This window comes from Callithrix jacchus, chromosome 3, assembly GCF_049354715.1.
Source record: "Callithrix jacchus isolate 240 chromosome 3, calJac240_pri, whole genome shotgun sequence".
In the NCBI taxonomy this organism is placed as follows: domain Eukaryota; kingdom Metazoa; phylum Chordata; class Mammalia; order Primates; family Cebidae; genus Callithrix; species Callithrix jacchus.
The window spans coordinates 156220876-156245946 of record NC_133504.1 but is presented as its reverse complement, the minus strand read 5'-3'; the positions used below and the strand labels follow the sequence as shown (position 1 = coordinate 156245946).

The 25071-nt window shown below is 44.3% G+C and overlaps 1 protein-coding gene across 3 annotated transcripts in view; it reads left to right on the top strand.

Moving 5' to 3' along the window:
* The window catches only part of PGCKA1 (PDCD10 and GCKIII kinases associated 1), a 122928-nt gene extending 98806 nt beyond the window's left edge, over positions 1 to 24122 (top strand). For 2 of the 3 annotated variants that reach the window (XM_035293904.3, XM_035293903.3), the window contains 3 exons: positions 1815 to 1864; positions 21170 to 21223; positions 22432 to 24122. In XM_035293904.3, the coding sequence (XP_035149795.3) occupies positions 21192 to 21223; positions 22432 to 23329 (930 nt within the window). In that variant the 5' untranslated portion in view covers positions 1815 to 1864; positions 21170 to 21191 and the 3' untranslated portion in view covers positions 23330 to 24122. Of the gene's footprint in view, positions 1 to 1814; positions 1865 to 17034; positions 17154 to 21169; positions 21224 to 22431 lie in introns of those variants that run through there. The other variant, XM_008993494.5, reaches the window with a different exon arrangement.
* Positions 24123 to 25071: the final 949 nt, after the last annotated feature.

Below are 25071 nucleotides of genomic sequence, written 5' to 3'. Positions count from 1 at the left end.
ATAAAATTCTTACTTCATCCCTAGATGTTGTTAGTTTCACCTTAGAAGGACTTCTTTGAGTAACTGTGAAGAGTAGACATCTGTTCAATACAGGGTATTGTTTATAAGATTTTTGCATCATATATCGCTGAAATGACCTATAACATAGGATTTAATGCTATGTTTTATTAAACATTAGATACCATTGATTATAACATGTACCATTATCTTATGTAACACAAAGATAGAAAATAATGCTGCCAATGTAACCATGATGTGCCAATGATTGTGAGATACGTTCCAATTCCAGATATATTAAAAGGCAAATGAACATATACACCTCTTAGAAATGATAAAATGTGAACATTGTTGTGTTCTAATATTATACATTGGTATTAGGCACCTTTAAATTGCCAATGATATTTTTAAGTCAAATTTTTTAAAAACATGGAAGGTACCAGCTACATGCAAATCTCTGTGTCAGGAGATACAATGTGCAGATAAATACTGATGAAACCATTTCTCTACTGAGGGTTTATAGTATGATGGAGGGAATATTGTATAAATAAATAATGTACTCTAATCCAAGGCAGAAAGTGGTCAGAGCTGTCCACCTTGATAGAGTGATATGGTTTGGCTGTGTCCCCAACCAAATCTCATCTTGAATTGTAGCTACCATAATCCCTACATGTTGTGGGAAGAACCCAGTGGGAGGTAATTGAATCATGGGGGTGGGTTTTCCCCGTGGTATTCTCGTGATAGTGAATAAGTCTCAGGGATCTGATGGTTTTATAAAGCACAGTTCCCCTGCACATGCTCTCTTGCCTGCCACCATGTAAGATGTGCCTTTGCTTCTCCTTCACAATTCACCATGATGGGGAGACCTCCACAGCCATGTGGAACTGTGAGTCCATTAAACCTCTTTTTCTTTATAAATTACCCAGTCTCAGGTATTTCTTCATAGCAGTATAAAAATGGACTAATACAAAAAGCTTAAAGATCCTTTAGAAATATTTTAAATAGAGTAATTACATTTTTAAATTTGTTTAAGTCTTCCTGCTGAAAGTGTTGTATGAAATGAGTTTCAGAGGATGAATAGAATTTTGTAAAGTATTGATTGGTAAAGACCTATACCAACAGGGGGGAATAATATGTTCAACATATGCAAAGGCATAGCAGCACTGGCATTAAAGAATAATGAAAAGTCTAATTTGGCTGGAAATAGAAATTAGCCAGAGGAGTTTCCCACAAAAACTAGGAAGGCCATGCATGTCATATTGAAGGAGGCCTTGAATGCATAGCTGAGGATATTTAAGATTTGGTAGGCAATGCAGAACCACTTGAGGTTTTTTAATAGCCCAGTGGTTTAATGAGAGCTTTTCTTTGTACTGCTGGCTCCATCTCCTAATACCATCACACCTCCTAATGCCATCACACTGGGGACTGGTTTCAACATATGAATTTGCAGGGGCACAAACAATCAGACCATAGTAGATAACTTTGGGTTATTGGACAACTCCAGCACTTCCAGTGTGTGATCAACAGTTTATATGTTGTGCCATTTAAATCTCACTACAATATTATTTTATGGACTGAAATTGTGGTTAACTGTGAATTAATTGCTGAGTGTCAGGAGCTGGACTGTAAACCCCAGGCTGATAAATGTCAAACCCTTTGCCTTCCTGGGCAAGTTGTTCCAAGCCAGGAACTCCTTCCCCACATTATTGCCCAGTGTCCCCTAGGAAACGCTTCCTGCTGTCACACTCACGATATTACGTGCCTGTAAAAAGGAGGCGACCTACAAATCTCAATTTTCAACTTTTTTGTCGTTGCAGGAAGAGAAGTTAAACTTCTAGAGAAACCTAACAGACAATCTACACAACAGGTAAGCTATTTTATTTTATCTTTCCATGCTTTGGTGGGAAAATCCTATTATCTCCACTTTTCCATTAAATTTTCTGTCATTCAGTCTTCTGCTACAGTTTTTGTTAACTCAAACATTAAAGCCAGTAGACAGAGCAGTCCCCAAAGTCTCTTTCCCTCTGGCTCACTCAGGTTTGAGTAGAATTGTTTCCTTTTTATGTTTGTTTTTCGGAGATACGATTCTAAGATATATGTGATAATGCATGATTCAACCAATTCTCCACACCAAAAGATTTCCAGTTAATCTATCCCCTGTCCCCAGGCAATTTTGAGCTTCTCCAGTAATGTCCATGCCTCAGCACAGTGGTTCTCAGTGTGTGGTTCCAAGACCTATGGTGGCAGCCTCACCTGGGAACTCAATAGAAATTCAGTTTTTCAGGCTCCATCCAAGACCCACTAGATCAGAGACTGGGATAATGACTAGCCCTCTAGGTGATGCCAGTATACTCTCCTGTTTAGGACCCAGGTTCAGTGAATACAGACCTTCCTTCTCTGTATTTCTCTCTGAGTCTCTTCCCCAGTCCCTGTACCATTTCCATCTTTAGCCGAACTTGCAATATAATCTATATATTTTACTCCAGTGGAACCAGCTTAATCCCCACCCCTAGCTCTGTCTCCTGAAAGTAGTACATGCATTATTCTGGTTCCCGCTTGCAAATTCTAGATGGTCAAGCTGCCTCCTATCTGCAAACCTTATCATCCTTTGAGGTTCATGTCGTTGGCCTATTCTGTTTTCCCTACTGTTGCCCTCAGGTGGGGACTCCGCAGCTGCTCCAGATCATTCAGTACCAAGGGCGCAAAGCCTTTCTGACTTTCTGCACTCTAGTCATCCTCACTTCCACTACATTTCCTCTTGCCTGAATCATGTCATTCATCGTAGACCCTAATGGGCCAATACCACCATCTCTCATGGCTCCAAACTCCTCATGCTCAAGGATGCCAGGTCACCAGTCTTGCTTTTTCCCCACCCCCAGCCCCCAACCTCATTAGGATCCTCACCCTGCAAGACTCTTCCTTCTTCCTTAGCCAACCTCTTGGCCACGCAGACCTGCCCATCTAGTGCTGGCCCCAGGTCCATGGCCTCAGCCATGCTTGCCAGTACTCTCAAAACCCAAGCCCTGTTGCCTTATACCCCACCCTGGGACCAGGGTAGCAACCCATGTTCTATGGGCCTTCACCTGGATTGCTGGGCACTGCTGGGAGAGGGAAAGAATGCCGGAACTGCACGTATTGGCGTCATTCCAGCAGAGGCCAGCCCTCAGCACTGCTTGGCTGTCTTTCAGTGGTCGCTCTTCCTCTCCACCACACACCATTCCAAACCTTGCCACTTTGAGCTTTTACTTCTAGCTCTTCCAGCAGGCACCTTGCCTCCTGCATCAAGAAACTCACAGCTTACAGTCCTCCAGCTTCCCATCCTGCATCTAGAAATGTCTCCATTTAAAATCACCCTTGCCTCTTTCCCTCTAGGCTCCAAGGGAAAAGTGTGCATCTCTACGTCTTTCTAAGATATATCCCTTCACTAGTGATCTTGACTCGATCCTGGATTTTCCCCATTCTTTCTACTATGCTCAACTTCTTTCAACTATCTTTCTCCTTCTTGGCTTATAAAAGGTATTTATCTTTTACCCTCTACAAAACCATCCTGTAACTCTATATCCTTGTCCACTGTGACTATTCCCTTCACTTTCTCCAGCCCAGCCAAGCTCCGTAAGAGTTCTCTCCCCTCCCTTTCGCATGCCCCATGCATTTCTCAGCCTCCCGCACCCCAGCATGCACCTCCACCGCTCTACAACCCGCCTGCATTCCTCACCCCCAACCTCCTGGATGTGAAAACCAGGTGCACTGTTCCATCCTTTCTTTATCTCTGAGGCAGCTGACACTCTTTGATGGAAGACTCTCTCCTCTCCTGCTTCTTGATAATAAAGCCCAACTCCCTCCTCCCTCTCTGAGTACCCTTCCCAGTCTTCCTCATATGCTCATCCTCTTCTCTCTAAGAGCAAACAAGCAGAGTTAAGACTTGCAGGCGGCTCACGGGCTCCACCCTCATAGGTTCAGTAGTTGAGAAGGCAGGAAAGACACCAAAAAATGAATTAAATAAAACCATAAGTTGTGCTAAGAATGTAAAGTGAAAGGTGACATGAAGTGGAATGACAGGGATTTAAACTGGCTGGTTTAGATGGGGTGGGGAGAGAAGGCAAAGGAAATAGTCTATGACAGGGTCCTTGAGATCAGGAACAAAACATCAATTTTAAAGACTTGAAAGAAGGCCAATGTGGCCAGGGAAAGAAGGGGGGACGATGCATCAGAAAGCTGTGGATGTCATAGAAAAGACTTGGTCTATTATTGTATGAGCTTCTTACTAATTTTAAGTGAGTTACTACAGCCGATATCGTAATTCATTGTAGTTATGTTCTATAAAGTCACTTCAAACTGTGAGTTAGTGAAAACTGCACCATTGCTTTCAGGGGAAATATGGGGTTAGGTTCCTACAAACCTCTGGTCACAATATTTTCATCTACTGATCAATATATAACCTTGTTTTATGTGTGTTTCAGTTGTAAAAGCACTGTATTCACATAGGTATTGTCAATTCATTAACATTGAGCTCAAGGCCAACAGCACTATGACTCATTTCTGAACAAACTGTATCTAACACACGCATTTTCTCTGTAAGGCACATCACAGCTTTCTTGCATCTAGGACCACCAGACAACATGTCAGCACCATTTTTAACAGTGACATCACCACCAGAAAGCACAAAATGCAAACAGTGGGGCCACGAGAAGACACCTGTTTATACTACGGTACAGTGTCATCTTGTTTGAGCTCAGCTAGAAATGTAAGCATCTAATGACTCAGAATGTTTTGCCACTCTGAACACTCCAGGAACGGCCACACATGCACCATGAGTATTGATTTGGGGGTTACAAATTAACATTAGTAAGTCGGTGAATTCACAGATACAGAATCCACAAATAATGAGAACCAAGTGTATGTGTAAAGCACATTTGATGAACAGCAGGTACAGAAGAAGGACTATGCACTTTTGATATTTTTATCATCTTCACTATTACATGCTACTAAACATCCTGACAGCATGAGAACCCTCTGAAAAGTCTTAGGCAGGGGAAGTGATAATGATCCAGATTCATGGTCTGAAAAGATCATGACTCCTTTGTGGCAAATATATTCGCTGGAGACACTAGCAGGTATAGGTGACAGTAAGGCAATGTTGCAGTCAGTAATCCAGGTATGAAAGAGATGATGTTTTAGAACAGGGCAGTGGGAGTGCACATGGTTTTCCTGGAACGTGCTCTGGAAATCTACCAGAGCCACTGTCTGCCCACCTTTGCCCACAAGCCTTTCCTCGTCTTCCTCCCGTTACTTCAGAGCACCTTGTCCTATATAGCACATTATGTGACATATTTGAATCTAGTGCTTAGGACACTGCATTAGTCGTGTATCTATAAACCTGTCTCCTTCCCTGGACCGTTTCTTTCTACATCCCTGGAATCAAGTTCAGTACTTGGCACACAATAGGTGCTCAGGAAATATCTGTCGCCTGAATGGTTGGTGAGTCATTTAACAAACAGCAGACATCTTCTACCTCTTAGTGTCTTAGTAATTAGCAGAGTGTCTTACCCCTACTGGGGGGGAGTTTAAGGCCTCCAAACTGTGCTGAGTCTTTCCAAGTGCAAAACTTATTCTTACCGTACTTTAAAGGAGCATTGGGTTCCAACTCTGCACACATAGGTTCTTCTACAAGTAGGGACGAATTGTGGGGATTTTCTTGTCTTACAGCCAGTTCTTGCTGCCAGTCTTGAATCCGGAAGCACATTCAGACAATAAAATAGTTGAGTGGGATGACTTCTAAGACTCTTTCAAATTGGGGCCCTAAGTCTGTCTCCTAAAGCCACCATAACAAAATAATCTAGACTGAGTGGCTTAAGCAAAAGAAATTTATTCTCTCTGATTTCTGGAGGCCAGGATGTCCACGATCAAGGTGTCAGCAAATCTGATTCCTGGGAGAGCTCTTTCCGGCTTGCAGATGCCACCTTCTCACTGTGTCCTCACACGGCCTCTCCTCGGTGTGCTCTGGACCCATCATTCACCTTCACTCCCAAGCCTTTGCTAATCTTCCGAGCTTGCTCAGGAGGGAGTGCTCTGTCTCCTCTTCTCATAAGGCCACCAATCCCCTTAGGTTAGGACCCCACCCTGATAACCTCATCTAACCTTCAGTACTCCTGGAAAGCCCTATCCCTAAGTACTCTCACACTGAGTGAGGGTTTCAACATGTGAATTTAGGGGAAGACACAATTCAGTCCACAGCAGGTACTGTAAGATTCTAGGAATTACCCTGAACTAGTTTATTCCAAGCAGGTGGCCCTGAGCTGTGCTTCCTTTTAAAGCTATTTGTAGCCTTACAAGACTATGTTATATAAACTCCCCTCCACATGGCCACCTCTAAGACTTCCTTGCCATTTTTAGAACTTAACTTTGTCCAAATGCTTCAGGTTTCTTCCAAACATCTGCCATCTCCCAGATAAGGCTACTTAGCAAAATGAGAGACATATCCTGTGATGGGGACACACCCCAGTTCCTATGTGGTTCCAGGAAAGATTTGGTCAAAACATTCCCCATTTCTACGCAGTGTCTAAAAGGAACTAGCACACAATGGTTAAAGAATATTCTCAGCCAGATGTGGTGGCTCACACCTGTAATCCAAGCACTTTGGGAGGCTGAGGCATGTGGATCACCTGAGGTCAGGAGGTTGAGACCAGATGAGGTTTCACCTCCTCTCTACTAAAAATGCAAAAAATTAGCTGGGCATGGTGGCATGTGCCTGTAATTCTAGCTATTCAGGAGGCTGATGCAGGAGAATCATCTGAACTCAGGAGGCAGAGGTTGCAGTGAGCTAAGATTGCACCACTGTACTCCAGCCTGGGTGACAAGAGTAAGACTCTGTCTCAAAAAAAAAAAAGAAAAGGAAATGAATATTCTCATAATTACCATGAACATGCAAGCAGCCAACATTTCCTAAGAACCTTCTACTTGCTGGACACACATGACCTGGACACACACAGGCCTGTCACATGTGTAAGTCATGTGATCCTCATAGGACCCTGACCAGTACTTCTAGTAATGCAGTCACAGAAATGAAAGTGACTGTGTGCTGATGCTAGGGGTGTCTGACATTTTTATGCAGATGCCTTAGTAATGATTGCTGATGCTGAGCTTATTAGAAACACAAGCTGTCTGTGCTCCTGTCTGTCTATAGGATTCCACCACACACACACACACACACGAACACATTTTTATGCAGATGCCTTAGTAATGATTGCTGATGCTGAGCTTATTAGAAACACAAGCTGTCTGTGCTCCTGTCTGTCTATAAGATTCCACCACACACACACACACACACACACACACACACACACACACACCCTAGTCTTTATTCGTTAATGAACCGCATCTTGTCTGCTCCAGACAGGACCCCTACTTCCAGGAATATTCAGTCCAGAGAATAGGGACCTAGCTTCTCAAACTTTTTCCTTAAACTGTCCCCACCAGGGTACAGGAGAAATGTGGGAGGCTGGGGAGTGTGGAGAGAATGACCACAAGCTACTGGCAGATCTTGACATCTCTGTGTGCCTTCCATTTCATTCTAGTCATTCGTGCAAACGTTGCCTTTTCCCCCATGATATTCTGAGTTAATTTTAAACAACAAACAATGGGTTTCTCCCCTGCAAAACCTTCACATTAGGCCATATGTATTTTCTGGCTTACCTTTCCCTATCAGCTCATGGCCACGTACCCTCATGTAGAAGGAGGAGCTCGGAGATCGGCTCACACCACGGATAGCCCTGCGTCTGGGAGAAGCCCAAGGTCCGCCATGGGGGAGGAGTGGCCTCAGGTTTAACCAGGGGAAGGACCTGGACCCTGTGGACTCCACAGACACCTTCCTCCCCCAGGCTCTTCCACAGAATTACTGTCCAGAAGTACAGTGGGAAGAGACCAAGCCAGATAGAGTTCTAATGTTCAGTCATTGTGGGAAGAGGCCTCTGTAGAATTTCAGGAGCCTTTTGACCCCGCCATTACTTGGCCAGACCAGAATAAACCCCAGGTCCAGCCAGTGCTAGAGGAAGCCCTGTTCTCACCAGGCTTAAAGGTGACAGCAACTGTGATGGTTACTATTGAGTGTCAACTTGATTGGATTGAAGGATGCAAAGTATTGATCCTGGGTGTGTCTGTTTGGATGTTGCCAAAGGAGATTTAGATTTGAATAAGTGGGCTGGGGAGGCAGACCCACCCTTCATCTGGGTGGGCGCCATCTAATCAGCTGCCACCAACTATAAAGCAGGCAGAAAAACGTGAAAAGGTGAGACGGGCCTAGCCTTTCAGCTGACATCTTTCTTCCATGCTGGATGCTTCCTGCCCCCGAACACTGGATTCCAGGTTCTTCCATTTTGGGGCTTGGACTGGCTCTCCTTGCTCCTCAGCTTGCAGAGAGCCTATTGTGGGACCTTGCGATGAGTTAATAAACTCCCCTTTACATATATGTCTGTCCCATTAGTTCTGTCCCTCTGGAGAACTCTAATACAGTAACCATCTAAAATACCACATCACCTACTCCCTAACCTTGCCACATAGCAAATTGCCTGCACTATTTGGGCCATAATTCTTGTTTCTTTTTGTTTTTTGCTTTTTGAGACACAGTCTTACTCCATCACCCAGGCTGGAGTGCAGTGGCCGGATCTCAGCTCACTGCTACCTCCATCTCCCGTGTTCAAGCAGTTCTCCAGCCTCAGCCTCCTGAGTAGCTGGGATTACAGGCGCACATCATCACCCCTGGCTAATTTTTGTATTTTTAGTTGAGACAGGGTTTCACCATGTTGGCCAGGCTGGCCTCGAGCTCCCGACCTCAAGTGACCCATCCACCTCGGCCTCCCAAAGTGCTGGGATTACAGGCGTGAGCCACCATGCCTAGCTTATAATTCCTGTTTCTGAGGCTTTTTATTATTATTATTATTACTTTGAGACGGAGTCTTGCTCTGTCACACGGGCTGGAGTGCAGTGGCACAGTATTGGCCCACTGCAACCTCTGCCTCCCAGGTTCAAGCAATTCTCCTGCCTCAGCCTCCCAAGTAGTTGGGACTACAGGTACACCACCACACCCAGCTAATATTTGTATTTTTACTAGAGATAGGATTCCACCATAATGGCCAGGCTGCTCTAAAACTCCTGATCTCAAGTGATCCATCCGCCTTAACCTCCCAAAGTGCTGGAATTACAGGCACGAGCCACCGTGCCTGATCCTGAGGCCTTTCTTGTACCATGTCCTTCTTCCCTTGAGATTTGAGTAAAAATAACTGCCATATTCTGCCACCTGCTGGTGAATTGATGCAACTGCACCTATAAAATTCAGCCTAAATCTAGAGAATCCAGTTCTCTCTTGCAAAAGCTACTGGAGCAGAAACTGCTTCTTGTGTAATCCAGCGGACTCTAAGAAAAAAAAAAAAAACCTACTAGTATGGACGCCAGGAAATATTATAATAATAAAAACAATAACAATAATACCTGCATTAATAATAATTCAACTTTTATAACCTTGGGCAATGGTTCCACCTTAAAGGGTTGTGGTAAAGTTGAAACTAATTAATACATGAAAGATGAAAGTCCCCAGAACAGTCCTTGGCACAAGTAGACACTCAGCAGTTAACTGATTGTTGTAATTATTAAGTACTGACCGTATGCCAGACATTATAGCAAGCACTATACATCCTTATCTCATTTAATATTCAAAACAATCCTCATAAACTGTAACTATGATCATTCACATTTTCCACATTAGGCCACTGAAACTCACAGAGGGGAAGAAACTTGCCTAGAAGTCAGCAAGCTAGTAAGCAGTGGGGGTAGAATTGCTGACCACTCTGATCGTAAGTCACTCGCTTAACCACTCTGCTGAACTGCTGGGGTGGTATGATGAATCTTCCCAAATGTTCATCTAAATGCCATCCTGCTTCACCAGGATATCTCTCTCTCTCTCTCTCTCTCTCTCTCTCTCTCTCTCTCTCTCTCTCTCTCCCTCTGTCTCTGTCTCATACATACATACACAACACGACTCTAAGCTCTCCCAGGGAGCACCTGAATGCTGCCGTATCCCCAGAACCTAGCACAGTGCCTGGTGCACACCAAAGCCCAGTGAAGCCATTGTGAGGTCAGTGATGCTGCACACAGCTGAGTAGTCATCATACACCTGTCTTAAGGACAGTAGGCTCACTACTACATAGGGAAAAATAAATAGTATCAGATCTTGAATAGAGGAAAGGGTCATGTGAAATGTTTTTCAGACCCGTGAAAATGACTGTGATATGCTATTGTAAAGACCACAGGAGGAAGAAAGGAGTGCATTATTACTATGTTGTAACGACGACAACAAAAAACCACACGGAGGCCAGGCGCCGGGTTTGACGGGATGTTTGTGTACTGGGATGTGTTCAGAGGTTTTCTCCCCTGAAAAGGGCTATCCTAGCACACAGGCTCACTGGCTATTGAGAATGCATGAAATGGACTCTTTCACGATGCTGATAACAAAGGTCTGCATAAAATCTTCCAAGTTCTCCAAAATAACAGAAGCTTAGCCTCGGTAGAAAAAAGTAAACACATCAGAAAAATTTGTCCCTTAGTTTTCAAAGACTGTCCAGAAAACCTGGAAATGGTTCTGCTGAAAAAAAAAAAAAAAATAGATGGAGCAGTCAAAGAATTTATCTTCTAGTCCTTTTTCAACTATAGATTCAGTACTGTCTATAAAGTTAGGTGAGCAGTCTCTAGTTTTTTCTATAAAGGTGGCACAGCTCCTGGTAGTTGTTTTTATTCATTCCTCTTGGGTCAGGACCTCAGCCCCTAGTAGTGGCTCACTAAATATTTGTCTGCTTTGCCTTCTGACCAGGTTATGTGAAATCTCAGGCCATGTTTTCTAAACATTAGCAAAAAATGAAGCTGAAATTTTTTGTTCCATTCTATTACATCTCCCTTCCAAATACTCCACCTTTTATAAATGCAAACCACTTCCCAGAAGCCACTTTAAAGTTTTTGAATAGAACCATTGGAGCAGGACATTCTTGACCCTTGGAATTACATAATGGAGGTTTTGCTGTTTCCCAAGCTGGGAAGGAAGAACGACAGTCTCTCCCATCTCTCCAAGTTCCTGCATCCGGCTTGTAGTTTGGACCACTGGATAGTATGAGATTTGATTGTGGAAAGGAGTATAGACCCTCTATTTGAATCATTTGGGATATCTCATACCCCCACACCTTCATTCCTACCTGTCATTCACCAGACATTCCTGCATTTGAATAGTAAGAATGAAGTGCTCCATGCAAGCAGGATGCTGGCTGGATTAAGCATTGACTGTGAGGAGCTCATGTGTAGTAGGAAAGGCAGACAGCCGACAAGCACCAAAGCTCTGGAGTGTGAGTCCCCCTCTAAGATGCAGCAACAGCCTGAGGACAGGAACTATACCCTTTATCTGCCTCCAGAGTTCTCATCCTAGGATGAGGACGGTATGTGGTCTTCAGTACATACACAGGATGATGTGTAAATTCAGAAAAGTTGGTGACTTTTGATGAGCTGCCTTCCAAGATCTCTTTCCATGGTCTAATTTACACAGAATATCTTTTTTTTTTTTTTTTGAGATGGAGTTTCACTCTGTCACCTAGGCTAGAATACAGTGGCACAATCTTGGCTCACTGCAACCTCCACCTCCGGGGTTCAAATGATTCTCCTGCCTCAGCCTCCCGAGTAGCTGGGTTTAGAGGAACCTGTCACCATGCCCAGCTAATTTTTGTATTTTTTAGTAGAAACAGAGTTTCACCGTGTTGGCCAGACTGGTCTTGAACTATTGACCTCAAGTGTTCCTCCCATCTTGCAAATTTTATATTTTTAGTAGAGACAGGGTTTCACCATGTTGTCTGCAGATGATATGACCTTATATATGAGAAAAATCTAAAGACTCTACCAAAGAACTATTAGAACTAATAAGCAAATTAAGTAAAGTTGCAGGATACAAAATCAACATACAAAAATCTAGTATTTCTATATGTCAAGAGCAAATAATTCAAAAAAGAAATCACATTTATAATAGCTACAAATAAAATTAAATACCTAGGAATTAACAAAAAAAAAGTGAAAGATCTGTACAATGAAGACTATAAAACATTGGTAAAAAAAATTGAAAAGGACACAAGAAATAGAAAGATACTCTATGATTATGGATTGGAAGAATCGATATTGTTAAAATTGTCCATACTACCCAATGCGATCTGTCAACATTTCTTCACAGAATAGAAAAAATAATCCTAAAATTTATGTGGAACTACAAATGACCAAGACTAGCCAAAGCCATCTGAGGAAAAAAAACACTGGAGGAATCACATTACCTTCAAATTATACTACAGAGATATAGTAATCAATACAGCATAGTTTTGGCATAAAAACAGACACATAGACCTAGAAGAGAGAACCTAGAAACAAATCAATACACATATAGTGATTGATTGAGTAGTAATTGCCTTTAGGTAGTCTTCTTTAAATCTGCTTGGATATTGATATATTTCTTTAGGTTCGTGAGGTTCTCTGTTATTATTTATTTGAATGAGCTTCATACCCCAATCTCTTTTTCTACTTGTCTCTATGCCCAATAACTCTTAGATTTGCCCTTTTGAGGCTATTTTCTAGATCTTGTAGGTATGCATTATTGTTTTTTATTCTTTTTTCTTCTGTGTCCTCTGAATATATTTTTAAAGTAGTGTGTCTTCAAGTTCACTAATTCTTTATCCTGCTTGATTAATTCTGCTGTTAAGAGACTCAATGCATTTTTCAGTATGTCACTTGTATTTTTCAGCTCCAGAATTTCTGCTTGATTCTTTTTAATTGTTTCAATCTTTGTTAAATTTATCTGACAGAATTTTGAATTCCTCCTCTGTGTCACCTTGAATTTCTTTGGGTTTCCTCAACACAGTTATTTTGAGTTCTCTGTCAGAAAAGTCATATATCTCTGTGTCTCCAGGATTGGGCCCTGCCACTTTATTTAGTTCTTTTGGTGAGATCATGTAGTTTTTTTTGTTTTTTCTTGGATGTTTGTGGATGCTCATCAGTGTCTGGGCATTGAACAATTAGGGATTTCTTTTTTTTTTTTTTTTTTTTTTTGAGACGGAGTCTTGCCCTGTTGCCAGGCTGAAGCACAGTGGCGCAGTCTCAGCTCACTGCAACATCTGCCTCCCAGGTTCAAGCGATTCTTCCGCCTCAGCCTCCCAAGTAGCCAGGACTACAGGCGCATGCCAAAAACCCAGCTAATTTTTGTATTTTTAGTAGAGATGAGATTTCACTAAAACTTTAACGCTGGCCAGGATGGTCTCAATCTCTTGACCTCGTGATCCACCCACCGTGGTCTCCCAAACTGCTGGGATTACAGGTGTGACAATTAAGTATTTCTTACAGTCTTTACAGTCTGTGCTTCATGGTACCCATTCTTCTTGGGAAGGCTTTTCAGTTATTCCAAGGGACTTGTGTGTTGTCATCTAAGCCATATCTACATTAGAGGGCACCCCAAGCCCAGTCATGCTATGGTTCTTGTAGACTCAGAGGTATCACCTTGGTGGTCTTAGATAAGATCTGGAAGAATTCTCTGGATTTCCAGGCAGAGACTTTTGTTACCTCAAACAAAAGTTTCCCTCTCTGTGCTGACCCACTTGAAACTGGGGTAGAGTGACACAAGCACCCTTGTGGCCATCAGCACTAGGACTCTGCTGGGTCAGACCTGAAGCCAGCACAGCACTGGGTCCTACCCAAGGCCTGCTGTAACCACTACCTAGCTACCTCCTACCTTTGCTCAAGGCCCTAAGGCTCTATAATCAGCAAGTGCCAAAGCCAGTCAGGCAGTGTCCTTCCCTTCAGGGCAACAAGTAATTGGGTTAAACAGAGGGAAACAGTTCCTCCTCATAACCATGAATCTGTTATGGTTCAAGGCGGGAGCTAGGGACTGAAGGCAAAAACCAGAGAGATCTACCTGGTGCTCCATTCTACTGGAGCTGAGCTGTCACTCAAACCATAAGACAAGGTCATTTCCATTCTTCCCTCCCCTTTTCCCCAAGCAGAGGATCCTCTCCCTATCGCCATTACTACCACAGGCCCACGGGGAGTGCTGCCAGGCTACTGCCGACGTTCACTTAAGGCCCAAGGGGGTCCTCAGGCAGCTTGTGGTAAATGCTGCCAGGCCTAGGACACATCCTTCAGGACAGTGGACTCACCTGTGGTCAGTGCAAGTCCAGAAATGCCACTCAAGAGCCAAGGCCTGGAATTAGGAACCCCAAGAGCTCGCTTGGCGTTCTTTCCCACTGTGGCTGAGCTGGTACCTAAGGTGCAAGACAAAGTCCACTTTACTCTTCCCTCCGCTTTTCTCAAGTAGAAGCTCTCCCCATAGCCACCATGGCTAGGAAAGTGCTGGGTCTTAGGAAAGCCAGCGCATCTCAAGAGTCTCACCCGAGGCCCACAGCATACTACCTGGGTATTGCTGCTGGTTATTCAGGGCCCAAGGGCTCTCTACTCAGCAGATGATGGGTCTTGCCAGGACTTGGTTCTTCCCTTCAAGACAGTGTAGCCCCTTCTGGCCCAGGGTGTGTCCATAAATGTCATCTAGGAGCTAGGACCTGGAATGGGGGCCTCATGACTCTGCTTGGTGCCCTATCCTAATGTAACTGAGCTGGTATCCTCCATGCAAGACAAAGTCCTCTCTACTCTTCCCTCTCTTTTCCTCAAGCACAAGGAAGGAGTCACTTGCATTGCCGTGAGCTGTGCTGCCTGAGTTTTTGGAACACATGACACAGGTTCACCTGTAGCCACTCTGGTGTCTCAGTAGATCAGGCGCCCCCCTCCCAGGTCCCCTGGCTCTGGCCCCAGCACAGCACTGATGTCTTGCTTAGGAACTGCAGTGCTTGTGGCCTAGGCTACTCTTCCAGTTCATTAGGATTGCAGAGCACTTTAGCCCATGGTAGCAAGCTTGCCAAAACTCAAGTTCCCACTGCTGGAATGTATAATTCCCCTCTGGCTAGAGCTAGTACAAATGCTCCCTCTGTGTGTGCATAGGCAGGGGGTTCGTGGCTTCGCTGACTTCAGCCTGATTTTGCTTTCTGCTGTTGTGATAGGGCAGCACAGAGTTCTGACGCAAAGTCCCACAATCACTGCACTCTCCCTCCCCCAACACACACACACAGATTCTCTCTCCACATCATTCAGCCACTGCCGAGGAATGGGCATCAGCAGTTCAAGGTTGTCTTTCCTACCCTCTTTAGTGCCTCTTTCAGCAATACGAAGTTAAAACCAGGCACTGTGACTACATATCTGATTTTTGGTTCTTATAAAGGTGCTTGATTGTGTAGATGATAAATGCTAAATTTGGTGTTCCAAACTTGTAAAATTTGGCTCTGATGAAGAAAAGATCAGTGGAGGCTTCTGTTTGGGCATCTTGTTCTGCCCCTCTCCAAAAGCATTCTCTTACATAACCCCAGTACAATGTTCAAAAGCAGGTAATTAACATCAAGGTAATACCATTACTTAATCTACAGACCTTATTCCAGTTTCACCAATTATGCCAATAATGACCTTTTAGCAAGAAGGACATGCAGTGCATCAGTTGTCATGTCTCTTAAATCTCCCTGAATTTGGAATAGTTCTGTCTTTCTTCGCTGTTTCATAACATTACATTGTTTTAAAAGTCCAGGCCAGTTGCTTTGCAGAATATCCCTCGTGTTTCAACTCCGAGCATGCTCTTTTGTCAGGAAATCACAGAGGTGAGGTAGTGTTCTCAGTGCATCCTATCATGAGCCACATGCTATTGATTAATCTCATTTTGGCACTATTACCGTTGATTACTTGGTTAAGGTGCTGTATGCCAGGTTTCTCCAATGTAAGGATACTATTTCATCCTTAATCGTGTAGGAGGGAAGTTACGTTGAGACTAAATATCCTGTCCTCCTCACAACGTCATCCACTAGTCCTACCATCCATTGATTCTTCTTACCAACATCAATTACTATTATGAATGGCTGTCAAAGGGTGATTTTTCTAGGTCCAGTACTTCTCATATGTTTGTTAGCTGGTTTTCTACTTTCGGTAGCGCATTCCCTTTCCCTTTATGTATCTTAGTGTGGACTCAAAAGTCCTTGTTTTATTCGTGGGCTATAATGCTATATATTAGTAATTATTTTAACACTCTAGTTGTTCCACATTCAGACAGTAAAACTTCTACAAGTGGGTTCCTGTGTTCTTTTGGAATGTCCCTGTCATTCTTCAATGCTATCACTATTTAAAGGCAGCTCTTTCCAGATGGACTGAGTCTATTCCACATGGCTTTGACTTCTGAATGAATACTCAGTCAATTTCTCTGCCTGGTTAGGAAACTCCTGGGCTCCCCCAGACTTCCCCCTTCCCCCACTTCCATTGCTACCCTCCTGGCATGAAGGCTTCACCAATGACTGACATGACATTCGCATGGCCTTCAAATACCAGACAGAGTCAGGCCCCCGGGGCTGCAGGAGCAGGCCGTGGCAGCAATGGGGGGACTCAGCCATCCTCATGGTGTTTGTTTTTCCCCTGTGTAAACCGAGCAGTAGTTGTGAAGGATTTGCCCTTTGCTTGCCTGTTGCTTTTTTATACACCAAAGAGAAAGCAAATTTTGATTTTGTTCCGTAATAAAGGGCACCCAACAACTGAATTCTTACCTTTAAGCTAGCTGTCGCCAAAAGGGACAAGGAAGAGAGCTGGTAGACTGTTCCTTTTGAACCCACTCTTACATCAAAAGAGCGTATTTTTTTCCTTGCCGTGTATCACCTGGCAGACCTCGACGGCGTCCTTGTTGTCCCTGGACTTAGGAGAAGTCCTTGCTAAAAGCAAGATGTAGAAGTGGGAGTGACCTATGAAAAAAGAAATGAGTTAAATTTGATATGACACATCATATAAGGAAGAATAATTGTTGGCACAAGCATGCAGAGGTTGGGTGTAAGTACGTTAGTCCCCACCCTCTTCGTCAGCAGTCACACAGCCTTGGACATTAGAGCCCTGTCCGTCTGATCTAGAGAAGGAATGTTGCTGGGGAAGGGAAACCCAGGGCGAGGTGAGAGAGGACAGAACCTCTAACCAGGAAGAAGCTGTCCCTGCCAAGCTCCAGAGAGGCGCAGAAGCATGGCCCTCAGGTATGGGAACTGGTCTACAGGAAACCCTTGTGGTGTGCCCTAATGGGAGGCCCACTGGGGAGGAACCAAACTGCAAACCTGATTCTGAAAGAGGAGACCACCACAGCGTCCTTTGTAATTGCACAGCTTGCAAGGACGGGATAGATCCTGTGGTTTTCCTGGGGAAGGAGGGGAGCCTAAAGGCCACGAATGATGTGGACTTCTTTAAGGAGCAGGGAAGGGGTAGCTTTAGAGTGGGGCTGTTAAATGTCAGCAGTCACTTCATTCAGCGCAGCCTGCTCCTGTGGTCTTGGTCGTAGCAGCAGAAGGCGGGGTCGAGGTGCCCCGGGATCAATCTTGGTCAGCCTCTGAGGAGGCGGGAGTGCAGGGCTGGATGTGCCTGCCTGCTTTTCCTCACTTTCTTGCCTTCCTTGTCTTTCCTCCCTCCTTTCTTTCCTCCCATCTTTCTTCCATTCCGCCTGTCTTTCTTTCTTTCCTCCTTTCTTTCACCTTCCCCTTGTATACCTCTTGAATTCACCATCGTAAAGTTGGCCTGAGATTTTCAATGAGTAATGTTTTATGATTGCTTCGGTTACATTATTACAACCCAGTCTGCCTTCCTTGTTTCTCCAACATTTCTAAGCCCTTTTCTCCTTTTCTTTGGCTTGTTTTGTTTTCTACTACCTATCCTTCTGACTAGTTGTTGTTTGTTGGTTCGTTTGCTTTTAAAGAGTCCAAGATAAACAAACTATTGCAGGCATGAAAAGCATCAGGATTTCAGAGCGGATTGTGGAGGAGGGTCAGGAGAGGAGGGGAGAGGAGACGTACTGAGGTAGGGAGGAGGTGCGTGTGCTGCCTCTCACCGTCCTATTTATCCACCTGATCTATGAATTACCAGCAGAAAATGAAAGTAAAGAAGGAGTAGAGGCTGGGGACGAAATCCTGGGCTTTAGACATGGGGTAGTTTAAGAGTGTCCTGAAAGGTAATGTCACGCACGTGTGCACAGTTCCATAGGGGGAGTGATTTTTCTCTCCGTGGTTTCTATCTTTCAACTGGTTTCAGAGTTGATAGAAATATACCATTTGGCCCTTATTCCAGAAACACGTGCTACTTAATATTGTTAATACTCTTGTTTGTATGCGTAGGTCCTGGCAATTAGATTACATCTTTCTTGGGTACTAGACCTCCATCTTTTTTTTTTTTTTGGCACGGGTGTTGTGCTTTAATATGCTTTATCCAATCAAGGGTAGGTAAGACACCCCTGGTCTATGCTTATTATGAATATTTGTTCACATAACCCCCAGCACCACCATATGGTAGGAATACTATTATGCCCATTTACAGATCAAGTGGCTGAGGCCCAAAGCCCCAGAGTATCAGGGTTTTCTGTCTCCTGAGCCCATCGTCGTAACACCTGGGTGACATTGCTGGCACAAACTGGAAATGTCTTGACTGATTTCAGACAGACAAGGTTCGCGAGTAGTGCTTTCATTTTTAATCTATAGCTATTAAATAGTTCATTCATTCCACATGTATTGACTGCCTGCTGCGTACCAGCTGCTGAGGATTAGACTTGAAGAAGGGTGGAAAAGATGGGTCACGAACAAATAAACAGATGACAGAATGTCCTGTGGTGACACGTGCTAGGATGCAAACTGAAGCATGGTAAGGAAAGAAAGGGTGGCAGGAGATGCAGGGCTGGCCCAAGGGACTCCTCCACATTCCACGAGTCCTCCCAGGAAGAGCTGGAAGGACAAGGGATTTGGTCCTCAAGCATGAAATGATTTGGGGCTGTTACTAGTTTTCTGTGCTGCTGGAACAAATTACTACAAACTCAAGGGTTTCAAACAATGGAAGTTTATTCTCTCCAGTTCTAGAGATGAGAAGTCTGAAACTGGTATCAGTGGGATTGATAGAGGGGTGGGTATCAGGGATCAAGGTGTCACCAAGGCCACACTCTTTCCAGAGGCTCCAGGGGTGAATCTGGTCCTTGCTTCTTCCAGCTCAGAGGGATAGACGGGGGGCTGCCAGTGCTCCTTGGTTTGTGACCTCCTTGTTCCAATCTCTGCCTTTTTGGTCACATTGCCTCTTCCATCGATGATCAAATGTCCTTCTGCCTCCCTCTCATAAGCATTTATTTAATTGTATTTAGAGTTTAGTTTATCACCCAGATAAACCAGGCAAACTGTACCATCTCAAAACCCTACACTTAATCATCTCTGCAAACACTTTTAATTTAGGGGCTGGGGCAGCATATAAGATATTATTTACAGGTTCTAGGGATTAGGATGTGGGTATCTTTGGGGGCCATTTTTCAGCCTACCATAGGGAGTTATTTGTGTATTTTATTTTTTTAAAGTAAATCTAGTCCCTTTTAACTGACCAGCCATTCTATACTTCTTAAAAAGCACCAATCCTGTTTGCTATGGGCAAAAGCTTATGAAGTAGCATCCGTGGGAATTCATCCATGATTGAAAGAAGGAAGGAGGAACAACAGGGGAGACAGCAACACAGCCAGTGATGAATGACCTCTCCTTCTAGTGCATGTGTGTCATGGAGACAGAGGGACCTGGGGATGCAGATTCTGCTTTGGCTTGTCTTTTTAAAGGCTGTAGCCTGGGCACAGTGGCTCATGCCTGTAATCCCAGCACTTTGGGAGGCCAAGGCAGGCAGATCACTTGAGGTCAGGAGTTTGAGACCAGCCTGGACAACATGGCAAAAACCTGTCTTTACTAAAAATACAAAGATTAGCCAGGCACAGTGGTACCTACCTGTAATCCCAGCTACTTGGGAGGCTGAGGCAGGAGAACTGCTTAAATCTGGGAGATGGAGGTTGCAGTGAGCCGAGATTGTGCCACTGCACTCCAGCCAGGGTGACAGAGTAAGACTGTAATAATAAAAATAAAAATAAAGGCTGTAGATATTAGAAATGAAGAATGATTTAGAGATGCTTCCACACTGACTTTTAGGATGTTCTGAGGAAAGAAGAGGCCAACATGGTCAGTCTTATAAGAGAAGATTTTGTTCCAATGGAAATGATCCAGTATGGGGAGGGGTCAGGGAACGGTGAGCAGGTGGGAAATGAGGAAATGAGTCCACCTTCTGCAAGGAAGCCCAAGGGGGCATGTCTTTTCTTTCTTTCTTTTTTTTCTTTTTTGACAGAGTCTCACTCTTTGCCCAGGCTGGAGTGCAGTGGCACGATCTTGGCTCACTGCAGCCTTCACCTCCTGGGTTCAAGCAGTTCTGCCTCAGCCTCCTGAGTAGCTGGGATTACAGAAGCATGCCACCACACCTTAGTAGAGACACAGTTTCGCCATGTTGGCCAGGATGGTCTCCATCTCCTGAACTTGTGATCTGCCCACCTCAGCCTCCCAAAGTTCTGGGATTATAGGCTTGAACCACTGGCTGGGGGGCATGTCTTTGAGCTGCAAGAGAACAGCATCCATGAATCACAGCTGAGATTGGCCAGCAGCAGGAAATGCAAGACAGGATCAATTTAGGGTGGTTGAAGCCTGTGCGATGACTTAGGCTATCACGTTTCTCAGGGTCTGAATCATGGGACACAATCGATCCGCCACCTTATTCCAGCATCCTTTAACCTTCGAGGAGCAGATGCCCTGGCACGGAGTCCACTCAAAATCTCCTCCTGCTCCTGCTGCTGCTGCACAGGGGCTGTGCCCTGGCCAGGTGCCTGTGTCCTCTGTAGAAGGCAACAGATTAGAAAACGGCAGAAGGTCCTTGCCTATGTAGCGTGCTTCTACCTTCTGCTCCTCATCTGTCAAATGGGATGAAACACATAACTCCAGGTTTGGGAGAAAGGTCTGACACAGAGGCAAATGTCAGTGAACGTCTGAGGACTCTGACACACTGATGGAGATGGGGTGTTCCCGATAACCAGCACCCTCTCTGAACATTCTGCCAAAATGTGTGACTCTATGAATACATTTTGATCTCTAGGGAAAAAAAAACAAGGCAAACTTAATTCCTACCAAAGTATCACTCACTGTGTTCTCTACCTTTTACGCTTTCTTTTCAGGTGGTAACAGAAAGCAATCCAGATGGGGTGCAGGTGCTGTAAAATAATACAAAGGTAAAGCTGGAGAAATATTACTTCTAAGTGGAGGAAGTTGTGAAGAGCCTGGAGTCACTTTTAAAGACCATGCACGTAAATGCACTGAGTAGTGCATTTATCCAGCTTGAGGCACGGTCAACACTGCCAACACATTAAGAGTTGGAACTGTTATAATATCGTTTAAAAGAACATGTGCCCTAGATTTTGTTAACTTTTTTTGCTCACTTCTCAAAGCATGTTGGGAACACTATAGTTTTCTGAGGCTGAATTTGGTCTGAGTTTCTGCCTGAAATGGCATCGCTGAAAATAAATCACCCCAATCACATATGTGCTTTTAATTCTGTCCACACTGCATTTCATAAAATTGTGAGTGACATGAACATGAACTTCTAAGATGAGGGGGAAGAAATGTCACTGGTGATCTTGCTTTCTTAACAAATAAACTGCCTTTTAATTGTAGCTCTATTCTAGACCCGTACGTAATAAGCTTTATTCACTGTAATCATAACGTGATATTTGTCCTTATTCAAAAAAATGTACCATAAGTATCATTCCTGTGACTTCATACTCCATGTGTATCATTTTAATGATGGCATAATATTCCACTGAGAGGATATACTCCTTATGGCCCTATTAGTGGACATTTGTTTTACTTATTATTTTTTATTTTAAAATTCTATGAACCACTTTGTATTTTACTTTATCTATCGCCTACCCCTCCTTCCTCCTTTTGGCTCTCTTCTTAAGATGTACTTCTGAAAGAACCATTTAAAAAAAAAAAAAAAAAGATGGTCTCACTCTGTCACCCAGGCTGGCATGCAGTGGCACGATTTCAGCTCACTGCAGCATCTGCCTGCCAGGTTCAAGCGATTCTCCTACCTCAGCCTCCCAAGTAGCTGGGATTACAGGTGCCCAACACCACACCCAGCTAATTTTTGTATTTTTAGTAGAGACGGGATTTCACCATGTTGGTCAGGCTGGTCTCGAACTCCTGACTTTAAGTGATCCACCCACCTTGGCCACCCAAATTGCTGAGATCACAGGCATGAGCCATCGAACATTTTTATACCAACTGTATCTATTTGATTTAGACACACTTATCTAGGTTGAAAAGAGTAACTATCACAGAAATTAAATTAGCAGGAATCAGAGAGAGAAGCAGGGTCTGTGGTTGGCAGCATTAATGATGGAACAGACCTGATTGGTTTTCACTGTCCTCCCTGCAGCTATCTCTTTGATCCAGTTCAAGTGCCCTCTCCCGGCTATGTCAATGAAGTCAACAGCTGCAAGCTAGATGAAGATGACACTGTTAAATTAAAAGGCAAGTGGGGCGGTGAAGTCCTGGTGCAGAAAAATGAGCCTCAGAGGCAGGGCTCAAAGAAGACTGATAGCAACAGCAGGACAGCTGATCCACGGGAGCCCTGCTGGCCTCACCAAGGTCCGCTCCCGCAGGGAGATGCTGGAGGGGACCACCATGCCTGCGGTGTCAACGGCATTGGCCCTGCTGCCGCCCCACAGCCCACTGGGAATCCCAGTCCCTCCCAGGATGACAGGGGCTCCTGGGCCAGTACTGCAAATACTATTCCCCCAACTCAACCCTTCCTGGAAGGAGGGGGCACTCAGAAGCAGGACTGTGTGCTGCTGGCCTCAGAAGAGACCCAGGTCATGAGAAACGGAGGCTCCAGAGCGCCTTCTGATGTGGAAAGTTGTGCCTTGGAAGTACAGGAGCATGTCTTCCAGATACCAGCCCCAGATTACCCTCAGCATTGGGGCTCAGCTGGAGGCAACATTGATCATAGTGAAAAGAACCATACTGAGGAGGAGTCCCTAGAGGGAATTCAGCCCACAGTAGGGGAGCATGGTTTGAATACACCCTTCTCTGTGAGGAGAAGCTGGAACTCATTGAATGAGGGTGTGAAAACAGAAGTTCTAAGCATCTGCTTTAGTGTGAAGGGTCCCGCTCATGTCATGCCTGTGGTTGACTCGGGAAATAGGCAGGAGGATGCACATGGCTCCAACGGAGACGGGGACAGGGAGATTGTGGACGTGGATGCAGCAGTGGCAGAGGCCCTGGCGGCTTTAGAAGCTGCTACTGCAGGAGAAGATTTGGATGAGGCTGATTAGGGAAGGGGATTTGCACAGGGAGGTAAGCAGTGTCATGCTGAGCACGTGGATGCATTTGCTCCCCAGAGGCAGAGCAGGTGATTACGCCAGCATCCGCCAGGGCAGCCTTACAGTTGTTTACATCCGGCACCTGTTCTGATTGCCAGCATCTGTCCCACACTGCTTGTCACGTATCTGGAGTTTCACTCTGTATAGGTGAGCTGTGGGTCATTGTGCCCATATCCACAGAAAAGGCAGAAATTGAACAGCCTGCTTGACAACCCTCAAACGTCTCTGAGCACCTGGTACAGATGTTTATGGGAATACGCTAAGATCTCAACCCTTGATCCCAAAGGCACACAATCACAGAGCATTCCTTTTGACTGTAAATTGTTTCCCTTGTTTTTGAGAGCCAAACACTGTACCCAACCCAGAAAAGGTAACTACTCCACTTAAAGTGCCTCATGTGTCCCCAGAGCATGGCTTAACTAGAGGGACAATCAGCAGGGAACTAATAACCAACCAGTTGTTCCACAGTGGGTTAAGCTCAGCCGTTTTCACAGTAGAGCAGAAGTCCCCAGGAAACAAGGGTTAGTCATTAGCTGAGATGTGATTTTAAAACACCTTGACCTTAACTTTTTTACATTATTCCTTTTAAATCTCCTTTGGGATCGGGGACCCTGGCCAAAACGAGTCTTAAGACTGCTTGTCTCATATTTGGATTTTAAGTTCATGACTTTCAGAACAGCAAAGCCATCTATGGAATGTTTTTATGCCATTCAATGTCTGATTCTAATTAAAATGTAACAACGTATGTGTCTTTCTGTCTTAACTTGAAGGTGGTTCTAATTTTCTCAGACTGTCAGTGACCCTGGGTGTTACTTCCAATGTGAAGAGCTAAGCTAGGCACAGTGGCTCACGTCTGTAATCCCAGCACTTTGGAAGGCTGAGGTGAGAGGATTGCCAAGGCCAGGAATTCAAGGCCAACCTGGGCAACTTAGTGAGACTTCATCTCTTAAAAAAATAAAAAAATAAAGAGCTAGACTACAAAATTATACAAGGAAGGGGGCTTTGGCTTTCTCTCCCTCAAGTTAAACTTTATGCTGTAACTAAATGTCCTGATGTTATCTTAAAGAGCAAAAAGGCCTTTCTGGATTTCAGCCTTCTGATTCCTAGAAACAAAGACAACCGTTCTGACTTAATTCGATGGAGAATGTAAAGGCATTAAGGATGCTCAAAACTATCCAAAAAACAATAAACATGGAAGATGCTTTAGTTTGCTGTTTTGTGACACAGAAGTGAAATCCAACTGAATTTCGTTTGATTTCCAGTTTGGCTATGTGACCTTGGGCATGTTACGTATCCCTTCTCTTTGCCCACCTGTGAAGTGAGAATGATAATTGTATGTGCTTGTAAAGATTAAATGAGACGATGTAAGTGTTTAGCACAGTGCCTGGCACCTTAGGCACTCAGAGGTGATGTCTTACTAGTTGAAAACAATTCCTTTAAGAAAAATTTTTACATCCTTACAACTGAAAATTCCAATACTGGGGAGTGTTTACAATGTCATCATTTCATGTTGGTAATGATTTGATATAAAACATGATTTCAGAGCCTTCCAGTGCCTTTAAGGATGGCACCCTTACAAATGCTGACTGAACATCCGTTACCCTCGGTTTGTTTGGTATTATAATGACAAGCTATCACAAGTGACCTCTACATACAGGGTCACTCAGAGCCCTTAAAAAGGTAAACTCTTGGCA